Genomic DNA, 24,740 nt, shown 5'->3' with positions numbered 1-24,740 from the left:
GCCTAATCCTAAAATCCAAGACAGAATAATGAGGGAAGCTTGTCTTTGTGTCTCGGACAAAGATCTGAGAGAGCCTAATGAGGAGACCAGGCAGGGAGAGCAAGTAAGGTGTCCCTATCATTTTCTAAAACTTTGACCTTTTTTTCCCCAGAACTGTTGCAAAGAGGAACCACAACCATCACAAACCTGGAAGGCTGGGTGGGTCACCCCCTGAATCCCATTGGCTGCCTGTTTCTGACTTTGACTGAGGCCTGCCGCCTGAATGATGATGGTTATCTGGAAGTGTCAGGTATAAGGGTCAGCCTGAGGCAAGCCAGAAGTGGCCTTGGTAACCCTGCCTCCCTGCTAGATTCTATACTACCTCTCTCCTGCATCCTTTTTTTCACTTGTCTAAACTAGACCTACTCTGAGAGCCTTCCTCGTCTTCCTTTCTCCCACTTTCTTTTATCTACCTTGTGGACTGGCCCTTTCTGCTTTCCCATTTCACTTTGCCAGCCTGCCTTTGCTCTGCCTACTTCCCTACTATGAATGCCTAAAGAGTATGATCCAATGGGAATAAGAAGGGCTAGAAGAATTTAAGAGGCCAGAGACCAAGTTCTTATAACAATCTGGAAATGGGAAGGAACATCCATCAAGATTGTGTGTATCCCTTGCAATTGCATAATATTCTTACGTTTCCTTTGAATATTCTCATGTACCAGTTTTACAAATGAGAAATAGAAGGGAAGAAATTTAGTACTTTCAAATAAGGAGGATACATTACATTTTGTTACAATTTGTTTACAAGTGAATATAGCTTACTACACTGTCAATTTATTGAATTAATAATCTTTCATAAATACTTACCAGATGCATGAAGGGGGAGGAAAGGAGAATCAAGATTTTGACTTTTAAATCTGTGTTAACTTCCTGAAACTTTGAGCCCAGAGATAGATGATACTAGGTAATGATCACATACAAGTTGCAAGTGTTACAAAAATAATAGTTTAACTGGGTAGATACAGATTTCTTTAGGTAGAGGTCCTCTGATTCTATGCAAAGGGAATCAATTTTTGGTTCCTTTCATCTTTTTACATTTTGAAAACCTGAGTTATCAGATGAATTTATTCACCACTGACATCCACTTACCTTTCACATACCAGGTGCTGTAAATACTTAGGGCAATAAAATAAAGTCTCTTCCTTTTTAGGTGCTCACATTCTAGTGAAAGAGACAACATAAAAACATAGATAATTATGATATTACGTAATGTACTAGCAAAAGCTTAGTGTAAGATTTTATACTTTCCCCTACTGGCCTAATCATTTCATTAGAAATGAGCTAGGAATCTTTGTGTCTCTATGTAACATTTTTTAGTACTATGTAACCTTCTCTTTACTGCTCTGGGGCTTTGACTCAGCTTTCCTGTGATATCTATTGACCAACCTGTATCCCAAAGTGGGAGGGAAAGAGGAGCAGAAGAATCCACAGGGCCTCACCTAAGGAATCTCATGCCCTGTTGCCCCTCAGATATGAATGAAAGCAGACCCCCTGTGTATCAGCATGTACCTGTGGCTGCAGATTGCCCAAACAGCAGTGAGTCCTACCTGTCATTGGCCCTGGAAGTTGCTCTGATGGGGATGGGTCAACAGAGGGTGATGCCTGAAGGCCTCTATGCACAGGACAAGGTGTGCCGTAATGAGGAGCAGCTCCTGAGTCGACTCCAGGAACTACAGCTGGACAATGAGCTAGTCCAAATATTGCAGAAACAGTGTATCTTACTCCTGGAAGGTAAGTAGATAAGGGCTATTGTCACAGTGTCTTCGGCCTATGACTCTAGATTCCCCTTTCTAACAGAGTATAGGTGTGTATCATTTTTGATGCTTACTTGTTGGAAAGGTACCCCATAACTAGAAAATACACTTGGAATCCTCAGTATCAAGTCCAGGCTGGTAAACAGAAGTATGAAGATAAATAACTAGCTGGCTTATCTTCTTCCGACAGGGGGCCCCTTCAGTGGCCTGGGAGAAGTCATCCACCGAGAAAGTGTTCCCATGCATACCTTTGCCAAGTATTTGTTCTCAGCACTGCTGCCTCATGATCCAGACCTGTCCTATAAATTAGCCTTACGTGCCATGAGGTGGGTAACCCTTTCCCAGTCCAATTGCCTCCACCAAATCAGAAATCTCCAAGATGCCTTTTAGTTTATCTCACTTTCTTCTCTTTCCCCTTTTGTCTAGTCTGTTGAACCTGCCAGCCAACCTAAAATGCCTCAGATATTTTCGTATGCTCTAGGCTTCCTATCTGGGATTCCTTGATGTTAACCTATTACTTGGCTCCCTGGCTATATACTCTTGGTGGGTTTTCTGAGAATCTCCTGAGTTTTTAATAGGAATGAAGCACCTAAGACCTAAGTCTTCGTATTCTGGGGCATTAGGCAGCCTGTGAAGGTGTTTAAACTCTTCTATAAGTCATAACCATAAGTTGTGGGTCTCAGGCACAGGCCACCAAATGCATCTGGAAGAAGTAGAAATAAATCTGTCTATACCAAGACTTGGGAACAGTTAGACTTTGGGCTTCTTGTTTCCAAACTACAATAGGCTCCTTGAATCTGGCAGGTTGACGTCTAGAATGTAGCAGACCATAAAAAAGAAGAATTTTATTTATATCACCAGGCTGAGAGAATTCCTCAGCTCATCCAGAAAAAGACTGCTGAGGATTTCTTGGCATATATTTCTTATACTTGGAAAAAATAATCTATGGCTCTTGAACTGCTTTTAAAATTTATTTTTAGTAAAAGCTGCTCATCTTGAGTTCTACAGGTGCCCACTGACCTCACATAGAGTTACTTCACTCTAGATTTTAATACCTTCAAAGCTTAGTTAATCCTTTCCCACCCAGTTCCTCCCCAGCAAAGAACAAGCTTCTGTAAAGAACAAGTTCTAAGGAACAAGTGGCTCAGAATGGCAAGTGTCTGGATGGTGGCTGATGACTCTCCCTGGATCTTCTAGGTTACCTGTTCTAGAAAACTCAACTACTACAGGCGACACATCCCACCCTCACCATATGGTGTCTGTGGTGCCCAGCCGTTATCCTCGCTGGTTCACGCTTGGACACTTGGAATCACAGCAGTGTGAACTGGCCTCCACCATGCTGACTGCTGCCAAAGGTGAGCATAGATAGACCTTAGGCTCTAGCTCGCACTCTATGCCTGCCCAATCCTAGCCTATCAAAGGCTTGGCCTGCAGTCTCCTAAAGGGCAGAAACCACTCATCCTCTCTTGACCACTTGAGTGATAATGGTCCTCACTTTAATTTTTCTAGTAGGATGAGCACCCTGGTCCAAGCCAGAGCTTTGCTAGTTACTAATTATAGGATCCTGAGTACATGAACTAAAATCATCTTTTAGTTAACTTCTAAATCCAGCCTTCTATATGATACTTTACCTTTCAAAGCCTCAAGTTCAAAATCTGTAAAATGGGGATCATTATCAATAATCTATTAGCTTCCCACGGCCATTAGAAGTTTCAGTGAAGTGATGACTAAGATAGAGCCACAAGTCTCTCTACAGATATGAGTTTGTGGCTTTTTCCATACCTAGTGGCCAGAATATAGGTAGCCCAGAGTACTCTTAGGCTTTTAAGCTCACACTTTCCCTGTTATGCAAGTTTCACCACAAAGAGAAGTGAAAAGAAGTCCCTGAGAAGCTATAATAAAATACTCACTACCATGGACCAAGAGTATTTTCTTGATACCAGAAATGAATTTTTAAGCATTTTTTTTTATTAAAAGGAACTTTATGTTGTATTTTCTTATTGCCCCCCAAATTCATTCTCATTATAAAAAATATAGAAAGATGTAGATAAATCAATATAAAAAAGGATCAATAAACCAATATAAAAATTGAACAAAAGATCTGATCATACAAGAAGATACAAGTGAGCTTTAAACTATTAAGGTACCTAGCTTCACTTGAGAAATACAAATTAAGATTACCCTGAGATACCATTTTCACCAATATTACTAAGAAGAATCGACAAATTTGATAATAGGCATCCATGTGGGGAGAGGTGGTATCAACAGCCTGCATGGGGTGTCATATTCCGAGCACCATAAGGGTGACTGCAAATTTAGGATACTTAGTGAACCTCAAATACAAGAATAATGAAGAGAACTATACCAAGGTACATTATAACCAAATTATGTAAAACCAGTCACAAAAGAGAAAATCTTACTTAAAAATAGCTAAGCAATGAAAGACATATTGCATGCAAAGGACAAAATGTAATTATGAGATGAGGTTTCTCAGAAGCCAGAAGACAGTTTAGGAAAATCTTTTTTTTTTTTTTTTTTTTTTTTTAGAGGCATGTGTTTTTTTTTATTTATTTATTCGTTTGTTTTGTTTTTATACATGCACTGGGTACAGTCAGAAGTGCGGGAGGGTGAGAGAATTCACCAGAGCCAGAGCGGGGAGCAGAGCAGGCAGAAGGACCGAAGTACACTGCTGAGGGGAGCAGCGGGCGGCAGGAGAGGTCTGCGCGCCATGTGGGACCCTCATCCGGTGCCCGGGGAGCAGCCGGGGATCGAACCGGCGCCTCAGAGGCTGCGGGCAGCTTCGCAACCCAGCGCTCAACCGCTGCGCCACCAGGGAGGCCCAAGGAAAATCTTTAAAGTACTTTTAAAAACTGTCAACCTAGAATTCTATACCAGTGAAAATGCCTTTTAAAAACAGGTATGAAATTAAAGAAAAAAAACTTTTCCAGACAATCACAGTTGAATTAGAAATCAATAATAAAATAATTTCTGGAAAATCCACCACATTTTTGGAACTTAATTACATACTTTCATTAAACCTCATCTAGAATAATGAGAAAAAATGCAAGAATGTTAGAAAATGGTATAAACTGAATGAAAACTAAAGCACAATAAATCAAAATTTGAAAACTTTGTACTTTCTAAGTAAAACTAAACATTTACTTAAGTGAAAATGTTTAGCATGAAATGCCTATATTTGAAAAAAAAAAAGTTATAAATTCATAACCTTAGCTTCTATCATAGGAAACCAGGGGGGAAGAAAGCAAACAAAACCCAAAGAACAACAAAGTAAATAATAAAAATCAGAATGGAAATAAATAAAATAGGAAAATTGTAGAGAAAACCAGAGAAACCATAAACTGGTTCTCTATAAAGATAAATAAAATAGGGCCTCCCTCGTGGCGCAAGGGGTTAAGATGCAATTTATGAAGCAATCCGCAGCCTCTGCAGCACGAATTCTATCCTCCAGCTGGCTAGGGAGCATCTCACATAGCACAGCAGACCTCTCCTGACTCACCTGCTGCTCCCCTCAGCAGTGTACTTCGATCAATCTGCCTGTTCTGTTCCCCACTCTTTCTCTGGTGAATCCTCGCACCTCTGGCCTGTACCCCAGCTCTTGTAGGCATAATTAAATCTATTTTAAAAAAAAAAGATAAATAAAATAGAAATCTCTGCGCAGACTGATCAAGAAAAAAAGAGCACAAAAATTACCAATATCAAGAATAAGAAAGGTTACACAGCAGCAAATTCTGAATACATTAAAATGATAATAAATGAATATTGTGAACAACTTTATGCCAATAAATTCAGCAGCATAAGTTAAATGAACTAATTCCTTGAAAGACACAAACTATCAAAGCTCACTCAAGAGTAAATAAAAATGGGCTATGAATAAGTAAAAAATACAAAAACATGGGCTCAAGCGATGGAATACTGCTCAGTATGAATAAGAATGAACTGATACATACCACAACATGGTTGAGTTTCAGAAGTTAAGCTGAGTGAAAGAACATGCCAAAGGGAAAACTACATATGCTATTATTCCACTTATATAAAATTCTAGAAAATGCACACTGTAGTCACAGAAGAAAGATCAGTTTCCTAGGAATGGGACGCAGGGCCAGCTAAACTGGAAGGGTAAACAGGTCACAAGGAAACTTTCAGGGTGAGGGATATGTTCATTATCTTGATTGTGGTGTTGGTTTCTTGGTTATGTACATTTGTCAAAATTTATCATATTGTACATTTAAAATATGTGCTGATTATTGTATATCAGTCATTTATCAGTAAAGCTCTAAATAAATATATAGGTAAGTAATAATATGAGTAAATAAATGATTGGATTGTCAACTGATTATTGTGGAAGAGAAGATTATGGAAGGAAATATATTATTTGGCAATTATAATGCTTCATTTGACCTAGACCATCAGTAGATACTAAAACTAATGTGTGAACATTGATGATGGTCTCAGAGTATCTCCCCACAAAATACTTGTTAGCCATAAAGCAAAAATATGTAACTTTACAGTAGAGAAAACTGGCAGAAATCCTTTAACCAAGTGATTACAGTTAATACCATCAACAATGGATCAAGTCAAAATCATATACCACCTGAGAGGAAGCAATAAGAACTCTGCATCATTTCTGTGACTTTATAGCACAAAAATGCAAGCCTACATCTAATCACAAGGAAACAGTAATCATTGAAGGACATATTACAAAATAGTTAATCTAATGTTCACAAGTGTCAAGGTCATGATGTGAAGGGAAGACTGAAAATTTTTTCAAAATTGACAAAGACTAAAGACACATGACAAACTAAATGAAACACTTGCTATAAAATCCCTTTTTTTAAAAAAATACATTATTGGGACAATTGGTGAAATTTGAATGGGATCTGCAGAAGATGGTAGTAATATATCAATATTAATGTCCTGATTTTGATGGTTGTGGTGTGGTTATAGAAGTGTGTTTCCTGATAATATAAACTAACAGTATTCAGGAGTAATGGGTATCAAATCAGTTATTTACTTTTGAATGGTTCAGGGGGGAAAAGAGATCTCTCTGTAGTATTCTTGAAACTTTTCTGTAAGTTTGAAATTATCTCAAAATAAAAGAAAAAACATTTTGGTAGAACATTGTGTTTGTAACCGTGTATAGTGGGAGTATGAATTATAACCTTTTGTGGAGGGCAGTTTGGCATATCAGAATTACAATGCACATTTTCCTTTAACCAAATTGGAAACAATTTTACCTCCCGGATTTAATCTTACAAATATTTTTATACAAATGTGAAGTGATATTTGTATAAGATTATTCACTCTAACATTGTTTGCTATTATAAAATATTTGAAACATTCTAAATACTCATCAATAAGAGACCGTTTAAAAATAACACTTTAGGTCCAAAACCTCTTACATGGAATTCAAAATCCAGAAAATCCAGACTTTTTCTTTTAAGTTTGATGGCAAAACCTGACTTCACAGTTGAAGTTTGATGGCAAAACCTGTCTTCAAAAGACATTAGTTGTTTCTCAACATCCTTGCCAGCCATAGATGTCTCTGTTGTTCACTAATACTATTATGATTTTTTAAATGTTGTTATTTTGTTAGTTTGAGTTTTATTGCCCTGTAAAAAATGAGCAGAAAATTAGACATACTCCTGTAGATAAGAATAAGAAGAAAAGAAAGCATCTGTCATTATCAATAGCACAGAAAATAGAATTAATACAGAAGCTTAATCAGGTATCTATGAGGCACCTCTCTAAAGAATAAGGGGTAGGAATTAATACTACATATGATGTGGGGGGAAAAAAGAACAGAAAGACAAGGTGTTGAAGTTTTATAGGGACAACAATGACCAGAACTAACAAAGAATAGAAACATTTTCAGAGGGCAAAAAATGAAGATGTTGACATGACCAGGATTGAGTGGACTCAATGATGAAGCAGTGTGACTGGTTTGTTGGTCATGAAACAAGCTAGAATATGCCATGAAGGACTGAACATTTAAGGTAAGTATAGAATATCAGAAGATTGGCTGCAGAAATTCAGGAAGCATTATGGTATAAAATATCTAGATATTTATGACGAAAAATTCTCCACTTACCATGAAGTAGATGAAGTTTTTACTGACAAATTTAATATAGTTTTTAATGAAAACCTTAGTCCCAAACATATATACAATGCTGATGAAACAGCTCTGTTCTGGCCTATATTCTTTTTTTTTAAAAATTAACAATGATTGAAGAGCAAACAACAGGTATTAAAGACTAAACATTGGTAGAAAGTTCTGGGATGTGCCAATGTAGCATACAGGTAAACCTAGAAAAGGCCAACATCCAACATGTATCAAAATTGCTCATGATTTATTTGTTAGTAAATAAACAAAAAAGCATGGATAACCAAAATATTTTTTAGCTATCTCAGTTATCTGTACCAATGACATTAGCTAATTACATTCAAGCTGGAATGTAAGAAAATTGTTTGAATCTTTTACTCCTGGACCACTATTCTTTTTTTATTTTAATTTTATTTTATATATTTTTTACATCATTTTTCATTTTTGCACAATGTATGCATTTTCATCTTGGTTATAGTCCCCATACAATTCCTACCCCCCTTATTTTGACCATAATCCCTGGACCACTATTCTACACACACCTCTCCTGAACCTCTTGTGACCAAGAAATTTTATTCTCAATGAAGAGAAGATATAATATTTGGTTGGTTTTTTTTTTTCATTTTCATAGTCTACACTTGCAGCAGTTAACTTCCAAATCTTTCTGGAAGAGTTATTGCAGAAGCTTGGTCAGGTATACCACAGTGATTCCATTTAGAGTTGCTGCTACTTGGAATGATTGATAAATATTTGGCAGAGGCTTTGGCTTTCGGTAATTTTTGAAAGTGAACTTAGAGCTAAAGACTGAAATATTTGTGTCACTACTAAGACTATAGTCTCATTACTTACAGCAAAATTTTTAACTTAAAGCCTTAATAAGTCACAGACCTGCTACTCAAGTGTAGTCAGCAGACAAGCAGCAGCAGTATCTGGAAGCTTGTAAGAAATGCAGGTCCCCACATCTACATCTCTGGGGGTGTAGCCCAAGCATCTATGTTTTAACAAATTCTTCAGGCAACTTTTATGTTTAGTAAGGTAGAAGCACTAACTTAATGAAAGCTAATAGAAAAAAAAAAATACTATGCATTATTATTGAATAGTATACGTTATATCCTGTTATACATTCCTTGTGAGACTTGAAAATTGCTAACATGGTGTGAACCCAAATAAGTATGAGGCTAGTAGTGATGACAATGATTAGATATAAAAAGATATGGGGGGAGGGCCATCTCTATAAACAACATGGGGGAAATGTATGAGCAGTTAATAACTTCATTCAGAGTGAAAAAAAAAGAGACTGGTGGCTTACTTAATTGAAGAAACTGCTTATGTAGAAATCCATATTAATGAGCTGCATTGCCCTAGAACTACACCTTTTTATTTTATTTTAAACTTTAAAGTATTTATTTTTTAAGATTTATTTATTTATGCATACAAGAACTGGGGTACAGGCCAGAGGTGTGGTGGGTGAGAGGATTCACCAGAGACGGAGTGGGGAACAGAACAGGCAGATGGACAGAAATACACTGTTGATGGGAGCAGCGGGCGAGTCAGGAGAGGTCTGCTGAGCCATGTGGGTTGCTCCCTGGCCCGGGAGCAGTGGCTGTGGCTGTGGATAGCTTCATAGGTTGTGTCTTAACCCTTTGCGCCACCAGGGAGTCCCAGAACTACACCCTTTTAAAGGTCATTTGTTGTAGTTCACGTCTCACTCCTGGCCCATCAATAAATATCCAATTTTAATCTTTAGTGATGATTACAGCAATACTAATGAAGTCTTTTGTCCGTGATCCTCAAGAAACCAGATCTAACAGTTTTTGCATGCATATATACAGCTATTTAGCTTGAGGTTTTATAGAATGTTTTCCTTAGAAATAAAAAGAATAGCAACTATTTATGGCCTATAAATAGTTATTTCATTTATCAGTTTACTGATAAATACTGCAATATAGTCAATAAACTACAATATTAATATTGCTCCTTATTCCACCTAGTATCAGTATTCATGTATTCATGCACAAATAGTAATGTATATATTATAGGATGCTGCCCAGGCCCACTGTATTACATATTACATATAATACATGCACAAATTATCTTTCAAAACTCTAAATTCTAAATAGAGTTACTGCAAAAGCTTGATCAGGTATATCTCTGAGACATCTTACTAAACTCTTGTGTTTTGAATAAGGAGTTGTGGATCTGTTCATCCATAAATGAAACACTATGCAGTCATTGAAAATAACAAGAAGCTCTTTATATACTGAAAGGAATAATCTCCAAGATATATTTATATGTAGGGAAAAAATAACATATGAATCTGTGTATATTATGCTACCATTTGTGGTTGTATTTTTTTTTTCAATAGAAGTGGAAATAGGGCCTCCCCGGTGGCACAGGAGGTTAAGCGCTGCATTGTGAAGCAGTCCTCAGCCTCTGCAGCACAAGTTTGATCCCCGGCTGGCCAGGGAGCAACCCACATGGCTCAGCAGACCTCTCCTGCCTTGCCCGCTGCTCCCCTCAGCAGTATATTTCAGTCATTCCTCCTGTTTTGTTCCCTACTCTGTCTCTGGTGAATCCTCTCACCCTCTGCACCTCTGGCCTATACCCCAGTTATTGTATGCATAAATAAATAAATCTTTTTTAAAAAGCGAAAATAGGTCATGTATTTCCTTTTAATGCATGGACTATATTGGATGATAATATACAGAAACTGATAATATTGGTTACACATAGGGTTAGGAGTGGGTTTATGAGGATCAGGAATGGAGAGAAAAAACTTCACTATTTACCTTTTGTATCTTTTTAGTGTTGAACCATGTAAATATTGTCAAAACTTTATATTATAAATGTCAACAGAATCTTCTCAAATTGAAATGTAAAGCTAATAAAAAGATAGTAGTGATGGGAGGGAAGGGCTACAGAAATCCCAGAACAAAATATCTGAGAACTGTGGGAAAATTGCAAAAGATGGATAACATGGAAATGCCAGGAACAGAAGAAATATTTGAATTTATAATGGCTGATAATTTTCCAAAATCAGTGAGACCAGAACATAAATCCAGGAAGTTTAGAGAACACCAAATATGATGAATACCGAAAAATTTTTTCCTAAGCATATCATATTCAAACTGCAGGAAACCAAAGATGGAAAATACTGAAGAAAGACAACAAAATTATCTTACATATGGAGAAATAGTGATCGGAATTACATCAGTTTCACTACACAAGGCATGTAAGCAAGAGAGAGTTGGAATGAAATAAAGTGCTGAAATAAATAACCACCAACCTAAACTTCAGTATCCAAATAAATTACTCTTCAAAAGGAGAAATAAAGACTTTCTCAGACAAAAACTGAAGGAATTTATTCCTAGCAGACCTGCTTTGAACAAAGTCCTTCAGAGAAAAAAGAAAAAAAATTATGTAGATCTGAAATTCAAATCTGTGTAACAAAAGGGAGAGTGTTAGAAAAGGAATAAATGAAGGTAAACACTTTTTAAATTAATTGAATAGGTAATTGCCTGTTCAAAATAATAATAATAATAATAATAATGTAATAGTAGCAGTTTATTAGGTGATTATAGTTTAAAGATAAGTGAAGTGAGTGACAGCATTGATTTTACAGTCAGAAGGTAAGAACTGAGATGCTGTTGTACATTAAGTTGTGAAGTGGTATAGTTATTTCAAAAGGGACTTCGATTAGTTGTAACTATATACTGCAACTCCAGGACAAACATAATTTTTAAAGTACAATTTGCCGAGAGAAGAAACAATTGAATCATAAAATGCTAGTTTTAAACGTGAAAAGGCAGAAATGGGGTAAGATTTTTAAAAAAGGAAACAAAGTACAAGTACAATGACTAGAAAACAGTTACAAACCTGTTAGATATTAGTCCAACCATATTAATAATCATTTTAAATGTGAATGGTCAAAATATACCAGTTAAAAGAGACTAAGAGTGGATTTTAAAAAGAAAAAGATCCAATTATATGTTGTCTACACCCAACCTACTTTAAATATAAAGATTAAAACCTACTTTAAGTATAAAAACCAATTAAAGGAAGGGGATCAATGCCCTAAATATAAGAGCTAAAGTCATAAGGTTTATAGAAGAACCATAAGGATAAATCTCCATGACCTTGGACTTGACAGTGGACTCTTAGATGTGACACCAAAAGCTTACACAACAACAACAAAATTTGGACCCCATCAAAATTTAAAATTTTTGTTCCTTAGAGGACATTATCAAGAAAGTGAAAAGACAGGCTACAGGATGAGAGAAAATATTTTAAGTCATATATTTGATAATGGCTTAATATAAAGAACTACAACTCAAAACAAAAAGACAACCAATTTAAAATTGGATAAAAAACTTGAAAAGAAACATTTCTCCAAAGAAAATATACAAATTACTAGAAGCACATGAAAAGATGGTCAACATCATTAGTCATTAGAGAAATGCACATCAAAGCCACAATGAGATACCTCTTCATACCCACTGGGATGGTATCATTTTTTTTTTAAGATTTATTTATTTATGCATACAAGAACGGGGGTACGGGCCAGAGGTGCGGGCAGTGAGAGGACCCACCAGAGACTGACTGAAATACACTGCTGAGGGGAACAGCTGGCAAGTCAGGAAAGGTCTGCTGTGCCATGTGGGTTGCTCCCTGGTCTGGGATCGAACTCGTGCTGCGGTTAGCTTCATAGGTTGCGTCTTAATCCCTTGCACCACCAGGGAGGCCCTGGGATGGTGTTATTAAAAATAATAGTAATAACAAGTACTGGTGAAGATGTTGCGAAATTGGAACCCTTATACATTGGTAGTAGGAATGTAGAATGTGCTGTAGAAAATAGTTTTATGGTTCCTGAAAAATTTGAATAGAATTACCTTATGATCCAGCAATGCCACTCCTAGATATATACCAAAAAGTATTGAAAATAAGGACTCAGACACTTGTACCCATGTTAATTGTAGTATTATTCACAATAGGCAAAAGTTAGAAACAACCCAAGTAATTTACCACATATGACCATTCATATGTATGCAAACTGTATATACATACAATGGAATATTATATCAAAAAATAAATGCTACAACATGGTGAAACCTTGAAGACATGCTAAATGAAATAATCCATACACAAAATAAATATTGTATGTTTCCACTTACATCTAGAATAAGCAAATTAATAGAAGACTAGAGGTTATGAGAAGCTAAGAGGAGAAGCAATAGAGTTACTCCTTAATGGGTACAGAGCTGTGTTTGGAGTGATGAAAAAATTTTGGAAATAAATAATGGTGATATGTACACAACATTGTGACTGTGATTAGCATCACTCAACTTTACACCTAAAATTGCTTAAAATAGCAATTTAGATAGGTCAATAAAGAGATAATGTTATAACAAACAGATAGACCCTAAGTACAGTACTGTTCATTTTTATCCCAGTGTCTTTCAGCAAATATTTAACTTCTCTAAGACTAAGTTTATAGGCCTTACATTACCAAATATTTTCTACTAATAACAAAGGCTAGGACTTTAAATAAAAATAACACATAGGAGGTGAGGTCTGACTTTAGCCTTCACTTCCATACCCTATGATGCTAGCTAGCCTCACTGAAAACAGGAAGAATCTTGAAAAGATACTCTCCCAAGAAAGCATGCATACTACTATAGCTGTTTGTTATTTTATCTTTAAAAGTATTTCTTAACCACTTCAGATTTCTTCAACAACAACAGAATATTGGGAAAGCTATACTCTGCTAACACAAATCAAGAGAAAGCTGGAGTACCTAAATCAATTTCAGGCAAAGCAGATTTTAAAAATTGGAAAATTATCAGGAATAAATAGGGGCATTACATAGTGATAACGTGGTCAATTCTCTAATAAGATATAATAATCCTTAATATGTATGCCTCTAACAACAGAGCATCAAAATATATGAGACTAAAATAATTGATAGAATTGCAAAAAGAAATGGACAGATCCACTAATTCAGTTGGGGGAATCAACATACCTCTATCAGTAGTTGACAGATCCAGAAGGCAGGAAATCAGTAAGAATATACTTGAACTGAACAGCACCATCAATTAAGTGAGCCTAATTAACTTTTATAGAATTCTTCTTTAAACAACAAAATAAACATTCTTTTCAAGCTCACAAGGGACATCCACCATGGCCACATTCTGGACCATAAAACACATCTCAGGGCCTCCCTGGTGGTGCAAGGAGTTAAGACACAATGTATGAAGTTGTCCGCAGCCTCTGCAGCACGAGTTCAATCCCTGGCCGGCCAGGGAGCCGCCCAGGTGGCGCAGCAGACCTCTCCTGACTCACCCGCTGCTCCCCACAGCAGTATACTTTGGTCAGTCTGCCTGTTCTGTTCCCCGCTCTGTCTCTGGTGAATCCTCTCACCCCCCGCACCTCTGGCCTGTACCCCACCTCTTGTATGCATAAATAAATCTTTAAAAAAAAAACACATCTCAGTAAATTAAAAGAATAAAAATCATACAAAGGTATACTCTAAGACCACATTAAACTAGAAATCCATTAACAGAAGGATAACTGGAAAATCCCAAAATATGTTGAGATTAAACAAAACATTTCTAACAAATGGGTCAAAGAAGAAAACTCAAGGAAAAAAATTTAAATATTTTGAATTAAATGAAAATTATAATCCAACTAACAAAAATGTGTAGGATGCAGTAAAAGCAGTTGGAGGAAATTTTAGCATTAAGTGCATGTTAGAAAAGAAGTAAGATTTAAAATCAATCTGTCATGTCACACTTGTTAGAAAGGATAGTATAAAAAAACAAACAAACAAAAAAAGTAACAAGTGCTGGTGAGGACCTGGATAAAAAGGAACCTTGTGCATTGTTGGTGGGACTGTAAATTGGCACAGCCACTATGAAAAGCAGTAAAACTACCACATATGTGCAGTAATCCCACTTCTGGTGATGGTCCAAAATAAATAAAATCACTATCTTGAAGAGGTAGATGCACTCCCAGGTTAATTGCTTTGCAGCATTATTCACAATGGGTAAAGAAAGTATAGTACAGGGCCTCCCTGGTGATGCAAGAGGTTAAGTTTCAGCACTATGAAGTTATTCACAGCCACTGCAGCACAATTTCAATACCCAGCCAGTAAGCTAATCCACATGGCACAGCAGAACTCTCCTGTCTTGCCTGTTGCTCCCCTCAGCAATAGTAGTTCAGTCGATCCACCTCTTCTGCTTCCTACTCTGTCTCTGGTGAATCCTCTCACCCCTTTCACCTCTGGCCTATACCACAGTTCTTGTGTACATAAATAAATAAATATTTTAAAACAAAAGCATAGTGCAAATACACATTCACTCACACTAGAGTATTATTCAGCCATAAAAAGAAAGAAACCCAGTCATTTTCAACAACATAGAGTGACCTTGAGGGCATCCAGCTAAATGAAATAAATCATAGAAAGACATTTCTATGTGGAATCTACAAAAGCTGAACTCATGGAAACTAGATTTTGGTTGCCAAGGACTTAAAAGTGTAGAAATGGGAAGATATTGGCCAAAGGGTACTAATTTTCAGTTGTAAGATGAATAACTTCTGGAAGTCTTATGTTCAGCAAGGTGGTGACTGTAGTTAATAATATAATATCATATGTTTGCTACTTGTTAAGAAAAATCTTTTTTTTTTTTTAAAGATCCATTCCTTTATGCATACAAGAGCTGGGGTATAGGCCAGAGATGTGGGGGGTGAGAGGATTCACCAGAGACAGACTGGGGAACAGAACAGGCAGACTGAATGAAATACACTGCTGAGGGGAGCAGCGGGCGAGACAGGAGAGGTCTGCTTCACCATGTGGTTTCTCCCTGGCCAGCTGGGGATTGAACTCGTGCTGCAGAGGCTGTGGATTGCTTCATAGTGTGGTGCTTAACCTCTTGCGCCACCAGGGAGGCCGTGTTAAAAAAAATCTTAAATATTCTCAACTCATACACCAAAAAAAAAAAAAGTAATTATGTGAGTTGATGGTTTTGTTAACCTTATTGTGGTAATCATTTGTAATACATATTCAATCACATTGTGCACCTTAATATTATACAATGTTATATGTAAATTATATCAATAAACTGGGGGATAAAATTCCACATTAGAAAACTAGAGAAGGAAGAGCAATATAAACTTACAACTAGCAGAAGAAAAGAACTAATAAATATTAAAACAAATTAGTGAAATAAAGTCAGTGAAAACAAAAGTGGATTTTGAAAAGAATGTAAAATTAATAACTTATAGCCAAGTTAACCATGAAAAAAAAGTCATAAATTAATATAAGTGAAAGGAGGCCATCATTACTGCTCCCATGAATATTAAAATGACAAAGAAATATAAAAGACTGTATGACCACAAATATGATATACAATGAGGATATGGACCAATTCCTTGAAAAATAACTGTCTACCAAAATTCATACATGGAGAAATAAATAAAGAAATTGAATCAATAATCTTTCAAACAGAAAGCATTTGACCCAGACAATTTCACTGGTAAGTCCCATTAAATATTTGAGGAAAAAGATACCCTTTGTCTACAACCTCTTGCAGGAAATAGAAGCAGTGAGAACACTCCTAATTCATCAGTTGAGGCCAGCGTTACTCTAATACCAAAATCAGATAAAAACAGTACAGACCAATTTCATCCATGAACATAAAAGTAAAAATCCTCAGCAAAATATTAGCACATTGACTACAACAAAGTGTAATAAATAATTATATACCACAATCAAATGGGATTCCAGGTATGCAAAACTGATTCACCATTTGAAAATCAGTTAATGTAATCATCACATCCAGAGGCTATAGAAAGATCATATGGGCCTCCCTGGTGGCTCAAGGGGTTAAACACCACACTATGAAGCAATCCACAGCTTCTGCAGCATGAGTTCGATCCCCGGCCAGCCAGGGAGAAACCACATGGCAAAGCAGACCTCTCTTGTCTCGCCCGCTGCTCCCCTCAGCAGTGTATTTCAGTCAGCCTGCCTGTTCTATTCTCCATTCTGTCTCTGGTGAATACTCTCATCCCTCACATCTCTGGCCTGTACCCCAGCTCTTGTATGCATAAATAAATAAATAAATAAACCTTTTGAAAAATAGAAAGATCATATGATTATATCAATAGATGGTGGAAAACATTTGATGAAATGTAACACCTATTCATAATAAAAAAAAATTCTTAGCAAGCTAAGAATGGAAGAACACTAACTCAGCTTTATAAAAAACATATAAAAAGAACCCTATAGCTACCATCGTGCTTATGGATAGAAACTGGAAGATCAGGAATAAGACAAGTGTGTCCCCTCTCACCACTGCCATTCAACATCATTCTGGAAGTTATAGCAATGCAATAAGACAAAAAAGGAAACAAAAGGTATACAGATTGGGAATGAAGAATAAAACTCTTTGTTCACAAATGACATGATTGTCTATATAAAAAATCCCAATGAATCAACAAGAGAAAACTAATAAATGATTATAGCAAATTTGTAGGATACAAGGCTAATATGCAAAAGTCAATTGTTTTCCTATATACCAGCAATGAACAATAGACATTTTGCACACATACCCACAAAAAAACCTTTCAAAATAAATCTACCAAACACCTACAAAATCTAGTAAGGAAAGTGATAAAACTTTAATAAAAGAAATCAAATATGATCTAAATAAATAGGTATTCCATGTCCATAGGTAGGAAGACTCATTATTATGTCAGTTCTTCCCAACTTGATTTATAGATTCAATACATCTTCAGCCAAAATCCCAGGAGTTATTTTGTGGATATTGATGCACACTTTCTAAAGTTTATATGGAAATCAAAAGATTTAGAATAGCCAACATAATATGAAAGAACAACAAAGTTGGAGAACACTATCTGACTTCAAAACTTACTGTAAAGCTACAGTAATCAAGACAGTATGGGTGGTATGGCAAAAGAGTGGAAAAATCCATCAGTGAAGCAGAACACAGAGCTCAGAAATAAACCCCCACAAATATAGCCCATTGATTTTTGACAAAAGAACAAAGGATAGTCTTCAACAAATGGTACTGAGAAAAGTTGAAACTTGCAGAGCAAGTTAAAGCTCACAAATTGCTTGTAAGGATGCAAAAGATCCAACCATTTTGAAAGACAGTTCAACAGTTTTATACAAAGTTAAATATAGTCTTATGTATGATTCAGCAATTGTGCACCTAGGTATTTACCCACGTGAGTTGATAACTATGTCCACACAAAATTTTGCACATAAATGTGTATAGTAACTTTATTTGTGATTGCCAAAAAACTGGGGTCAGAATGTCCTTCAAAAGGTGAATGGATAAACTATGGTACATCCATACAGTGGATTCTTATCTAATAATGAAAAAAAAATGAGCTATCAAACCACAAAACTCTATGGAGGAACTTTAAATGTATATTATTTAGTGAAGGAAGTCAGTCTGAAGGGTTGCATACTGTGATTCTAAGTATATAGCATTGTGGAAAAAGCAAAACTACAGAGATAGTAAGAAAATCAGTAGTCTCCTCAGGAGGGATTCCTCGGCAAGAATAGGTGGAGCACAGAAGATGCAGCTTTTAGAGCAATGATATGGTAATGGTGGATCCTTGATTCTGTGCATTTGCCAAAACTCATGGGACTGTATAACTCAGTGGACCCTCATGTAAACTGTGGACTTTAGTTAAAGATTTATCAGTGTTGTTTCATCAAGTATTCCAAACTAATATAAGATGTTAATAATAGGGGGAAATGGAAGGAGGGAGAGGGAATGGATGGAAATTCTCTGTGCTCTGCTTAGTTTTCTGTAAAGCTAAAATTGATCTAATAACATAAAACTTAATAATTTAAAATGTTTTTAAAGATGACAGAAGAAAAATATAGCCCTGATACCCAAAGATAACTATCACTAAGACATTGATATAAATCTATCTGGAGATTTTCTATTCATCTGTATGCACACATGCTATATATACCTTTATTTTATAAAAGTGAAATAGAGTATTAACTATACACAATTGCTTTTGATTCTCACAACAATCCTAAAATCTTATTATTTACATTTTATAGATTAAGTAACTGAACTGGTAAACAGCTGAAATAGGTTCAATTCTCAATGCATTTTAGGGGCTCCTTAGTAATCTGGTTGTTAGGATTCAGCACTCAATGCATTTTACTACAAGCCTCTATTATATTCTTATCATTACACCTTTTTATAAAACATAAGACCTAGTTTTTGTTCTATCCTTAGTTCACATTTTACTCCTTTGTGAGGTAGACCAATATTTTATGTACTAACTACCTTCATACAGTGACCTTCATTTCATATGGTATAATGCTCTTCCTGTGGTATATTCTTTGATTCTACACTAGTACTTTGTATAAATTCCTTGCTTCCTGAGTAGGAAGTTGTATCCAGCTTCTTTTTGCCCCAGGGACCTGCAGTGAGGCAAACAATGGTACTGGTCTGCTTTTGTGGCAATAATCCTGTGTGAGTAGCTCTCAAATTTCAGGTGTTGGAGAAAATTATTTGGAGCACGTAAGGTGCCTGAGGGAAAAGAGGGTGAGGGTTAGAAGCAGATTAAAAAGTGGAGAGAAGTCAATCCATACTAGTAACTGGGTAAAGAAGGAATATCCATTGGGTTCAGCGGAGATAGTTTGACACCCAGAAGGGATGGTAATGTTCAGAAGCATTCAGTGAATTGATGGTAGTCAGTTTAGCCAGTACCTGTTGTGATCAGCTGACACACAGTTTGGGGATGATTGTACGAAGACCCTGTGCCTACCTGCCCTGTCTCTTTGCAATTTATAGGGGATACTCTGAGGCTCCGAACAATCCTGGAAGCGATACAGAAGCACATCCATTCTTCTTCCCTCATCTTTAAGTTGGCCCAAGATGCATTCAAGATAGCTACTCCCACAGACAGTAGTACTGACAGCACCCTACTCAACGTGGCACTGGAGCTAGGATTACAGGTATGGAGGAAGAGATGGGGTTACAGGTAGGCTTATGGCCTAGTGACAGTTGATATAAGATACCAAGGAGACTGGGCACGAGCAGAGTCTGGTTCTTTCTATGTTCCCAGAACACAAATTCTTGGCTAAGCACAAGGTAAGAACTCTATAAATTGGGCTCTGTTTTGAAGTTAAAACCAGAAGCAATGTGCAGCCTTCAGTTCCATGTGTCCCCTTTTTTTCCCCACCCCACCCTCATTCCTCCAGGTAAATAAGGTGTGGTACTAAGGATTTCATTTATTACAGGTCATCAAAGAAGCCTCTCTGATTGGTGAGAGGGGTGGAGGAGAAGTTAAACAAACTACTCTGTATTTAACAGAGGAGAAATGGCTATGTAAACAAACAATAACTACTTGTTGCATAAATGAGTGGCAAAGGGAATGGGGAGAGGGAGGTCTTAACAGTTATACTTAACCCATTGGGAATGCCTCTTTTTTTGCCTAGGTGATGAGGATGACCTTATCAACCCTTAACTGGAGGCGCCGGGAGATGGTGCGGTGGTTGGTGACATGTGCTACAGAAGTGGGTGAGTCTGCCACCTCCCCCTGCCCCAAGGGGAAAGGAGTTTGCAGTCCTACTCTTAGGACAGGACAGTGACTCCTTAGAGCTCTCATATTCCTATTACTGACAGCCTAAAAGATGATAGGGCTGCTGGTAGGGCCTCTGCTCAGCCATCCCAAGTTCCACACTCACTGCTTGGACCATCACCTGATGATAGCAGTACTTTGACTCTGATCAGAGACATGTATATAAGAATATTTCAGCTACCAAATCCTCAAATGTTCCCTTGGGAGGTAGTTGGCCCAGTGGTTTCATCCCAATTCCTATTCATGCTTTGGGAAACCCCAAACAAACTTGGAAACTCAGAACCTCACTGAGATCCCAGACACTTTCCTGAGTCTAGAACCCCCAGGCAGATCTGCAACCCTGCTTTGGGGCAGGCAAACTACAGGCTCTGCTGGGTACCTGTAGAGTCCTTCAACCCTCTGACCTGGGGAAAGGAGGGCTGGGGAGACCCCACAGAGGGTCTGACCTTCTGGGATGCTCCCTTTGCCCTGGTTTGCCTCTGATCAACCCAAGGCTCCTGAGGAGGGAGAACTCATCTCTATAGACCAAGTTCTGTCCCCAAATGGTAATCTGGGAAGATCAGGATTGGAACCCAGACCATCACAACTGAGTTCAAGCTCTCCCTGACAGGTGTGCGTGCACTGGTGAGCATCTTGCAGAGCTGGTACACACTCTTCACCCCTACAGAGGCCACCAGCATTGTGGCTGCCACAGCCGTATCCCACACCACTATCCTGCGCCTCAGTCTTGACTATCCACAGAGGGAGGAGCTGGCTAGCTGTGCTCGCACCCTGGCTCTGCAGTGTGCTATGAAGGATCCACAGAGCTGTGCCCTGTCAGCCCTGACGCTCTGTGAGAAAGACCACATTGCCTTTGAGGCAGCCTATCAGATAGCCATTGATGCTGCCGCTGGAGGCATGACCCACTCACAGCTGTTCACCATCGCCCGCTACATGGAGCTCCGTGGCTACCCGCTACGTGCCTTCAAGCTGGCCTCACTGGCCATGAGCCATCTCAACCTGGCCTACAACCAGGACACCCACCCTGCCATCAATGATGTGCTCTGGGCATGTGCCCTCAGCCACTCTCTGGGCAAGAATGAGCTGGCAGCCCTTATTCCCCTGGTGGTGAAGAGTGTGCACTGTGCCACAGTGCTTTCAGACATCCTACGGCGCTGCACTGTGACTGCACCTGGCCTGGCTGGCATCCCAGGCCGTCGTAGCTCTGGGAAGCTCATGTCCACCGACAAAGCTCCACTGCGCCAGCTGTTGGATGCAACCATCAATGCCTACATCAACACTACACACTCACGCCTGACACACATCAGCCCTCGCCACTATGGAGAGTTCATTGAGTTTCTGAGCAAGGCTCGGGAGACCTTCCTGCTGCCCCAGGATGGCCACCTGCAGTTTGCTCAATTCATTGACAACCTCAAACAAATCTACAAAGGCAAGAAAAAGCTGATGTTGCTGGTGCGAGAGCGCTTTGGCTGAGAAAGCAGACAGCTCACTGCTGGGGCAGCCAGGGCTTCCAGATACCATCAGGTCAGGCCAAGGACACTGAAACATTTGTCCACCCTGAGAGCACTCTGAGCACCTGTGGCCAAAACCAAAGGACCACAGGGCTAAACAAGGGGAGAGTCTAACTCTAGCCAATATGCCTGCCTTGGCCAGGTTCTTATTAAAGCCTACTGTTCCTAGAGGAGCTGGGCCCTGCAGATTGATCAGAAACCCCACAACATGCCACCTCACGCCCCTATATCCTGCGTGTCCTGGGCATTGGCCCTCTCTCCCTTGGCAAACACAGAACATTGTTCCTTCTCAGGGATTGCTTAACCAGAGAAACAGAAACATTTATAATGCTGTAAATAATATAGTAGCTGTGTTGCCAATTACATTGTAAAGTTGTAACTATTTATAATTCTGGTTCTAATTTGATGGGTACTTGAAGTAGCTGTGGGTGGGAAGATAGGCTTGTTTTCTGAGGAGACTCACAACCATTTCTCAGGTTTCCCTTGCAGAGTATATGCTGTTGGCAGTGGAAGAGTGGGGATGACAGGGAGGAAAAAGGCCAGTTTGCATAAATCACAAGTCTAGTCTATGCAGAAAGCCCAGCCTACAGATGGGGTATCTGTAGCCCCATGGTGGGTGAAGGCAGACGCCGGCACTGGACTTAGACTTTTGCTTCACAAAGCTATGAGGACACAAGTTCTTGCTTCTGCGTCATAGCCTCTCTCAGAGGCTGCTGAGCTCCCAAGAAACAAGTGTAAGGAGAAAGTGAAAGTCTGGGAGGTCACAGAGTTCATATACATATACACTGATCACCTTTGTGTTAGAGTGTCTGGTTTCATTTCATTGTATTTGTGTGTATATGTATCTGTACGGCTAAGTACATGTGTCTGTGTACACAGATACATCTGTACATGCCTGTCTGTGCACAGACATTTGTATGTATCTGTGAGGTCTATGTCTATATGAATACCCATCTGCTGAACTGTGGGTTTCCATGTGAGGGAATACATATTTGGGAACATAAGAATACATATGTGTGTCTGTGCTCATCACGGCTCATCAGTGAATGCTTAGAGTATGTATATCTGGGCACACACAGGTGCATGTATGTAAACATGTATTCTGTGTATATGCCTGCTTTCTGTTGACATTTCTTTTTAACTGTGCATTTCAACATGTAGGTATGTGTGTGGATTCATATGAGGATCTGCATGAATGCATACCTTCTCTTTTTTACCAGAGCTCTTTTCCTCATTCCATCGTCTCTCACCAGCTAAGTATGTTCCACATATCTGTGCCTCCTTTATTCACCATTCTCACCAAACAGACTTCTCAACACTGGTCTCCTCTACCCTAAGAGTGACTACTTCAGCTCCATGGTTCTCTTCTTGTACTTGCTTTCTTCCCCTGCCTTTCTACCTCAAGCTTCCTCTGCCTGCTTTGTCACAGCCCCATTGGTCACTGATTTGGAGGCTGGGGCTGGAATGCATTTGGCCTTTCCCTTTCTGACTAGTTTCTAGCCCTGGTGGCAACCAATCTTAGTCCTGGCTGACCTTCACAGTGTGTCATGTTCCTGCTACCTTCCTGACCCATCATGCTCAGCCTGGAATTGTTATAGAAGGTAGCAAGTGCATTCAGAAGAGTCATTTGGATGCCAGTGTCTTGGTGTTTTACTGTTCCATGTTTTAGTTCCCAAGTAGGGGATGAAGTGTGATAGGGCAGGGGTGGTATAGCTAGAGTGTGAACTAAGGACTTCTCCGTCTGCTTTATTTTCCTTTCTTTGACAAACTGTCACTTCTTTTTTTCTTCCACACTAATCACTAAGTTGTATTTGCTGTTTGTGGCTACTGAAGTCTTATTGTCCAGCCCCTACAACGTCTGGGCCCCTGCAATATCTCAGCCCAATAGTATGGTTTAAAAAAAGAGAAGCCACTCCCATTTCTGTATCACAATTGCCGTTTTTTAGCAAGTGTGTGAACTCACAGTGCTTTTCTATGAATAAATCATGGATCACAGAAAAGATCATTTTTCTAAAAGTTAGAAATTGTGTTTTCTCAATAAATGGGCCCCTTCTCTCCCTTCCGCATTGCCCTAGCTGGGATGGGAACTAGTTAGTCCTATATCATAGTGGGTTCCTAGTCGTCTAAGTAAATGTTGAATGACAAATGAGAAATTTTCTGCCTCAGTAGGCCCCTCTGTAGAGCTCACAGCACCTCAGAACCTTTTCCCAGGAAGTAGGTACCAACATGATCAGCAAGAAATCCAAGATTCTGGGAAAATTAAATATCTACTCAGAAAAGAATGTAAAGCAGACTCTGAGTGTCATAGGCCTTTTAACTTCAGAGGCTTCTCATCTTGGTGATTAAAGTCTAAGATTCTAACCCTAAGCAACTTAGCTGAGTTTTTATATCCACTCTACCTTTTGGGGTGAAAGCTGAAGGCCTCAGCTTCTCCCTGCTCATCTAGACTCCATCTTTCTCAACAGTCTCTCTGAAGTACTCTAGCCGCTTCTGTGCCACTCTCTGATCTATACTTTCCTCCACATCCCCTGACACAAAGCCCTGACAGCTCAGCCTTGCATGCTATGGGAACCTCATTTCTCTGCAGATGTCACAGCTCCAACTGCTAGAATGCTCTATCCATCCCCATATAGCTGTAGGGATTAGAGCTCTGAGAGCAAAATGGTCCTACAGTATCTATTC

General features: G+C 38.5%; 1 protein-coding gene across 1 annotated transcript in view; it reads left to right on the top strand.

The window, feature by feature from the left end:
* Nucleotides 1–22,020, top strand: part of ZSWIM5 (zinc finger SWIM-type containing 5) — a gene marked incomplete at both ends in the record, with an annotated part of 128,187 nt that extends 106,167 nt beyond the window's left edge. The window contains 7 exons of the mRNA XM_084244169.1: nucleotides 152–289; nucleotides 1,510–1,770; nucleotides 1,984–2,119; nucleotides 2,991–3,148; nucleotides 19,758–19,921; nucleotides 20,405–20,486; nucleotides 21,158–22,020. Of these exons, the coding sequence (XP_084100295.1) occupies nucleotides 152–289; nucleotides 1,510–1,770; nucleotides 1,984–2,119; nucleotides 2,991–3,148; nucleotides 19,758–19,921; nucleotides 20,405–20,486; nucleotides 21,158–22,020 (1,802 nt within the window). The remainder of the gene's footprint in view (nucleotides 1–151; nucleotides 290–1,509; nucleotides 1,771–1,983; nucleotides 2,120–2,990; nucleotides 3,149–19,757; nucleotides 19,922–20,404; nucleotides 20,487–21,157) is intronic.
* Nucleotides 22,021–24,740: the final 2,720 nt, after the last annotated feature.

The sequence above is a fragment of the Talpa europaea genome (assembly GCF_964194135.1).
Source record: "Talpa europaea genome assembly, chromosome: 9".
Taxonomy (NCBI): Eukaryota; Metazoa; Chordata; class Mammalia; order Eulipotyphla; family Talpidae; genus Talpa; species Talpa europaea.
This window is presented reverse-complemented; position numbering and strand designations above follow the sequence as displayed.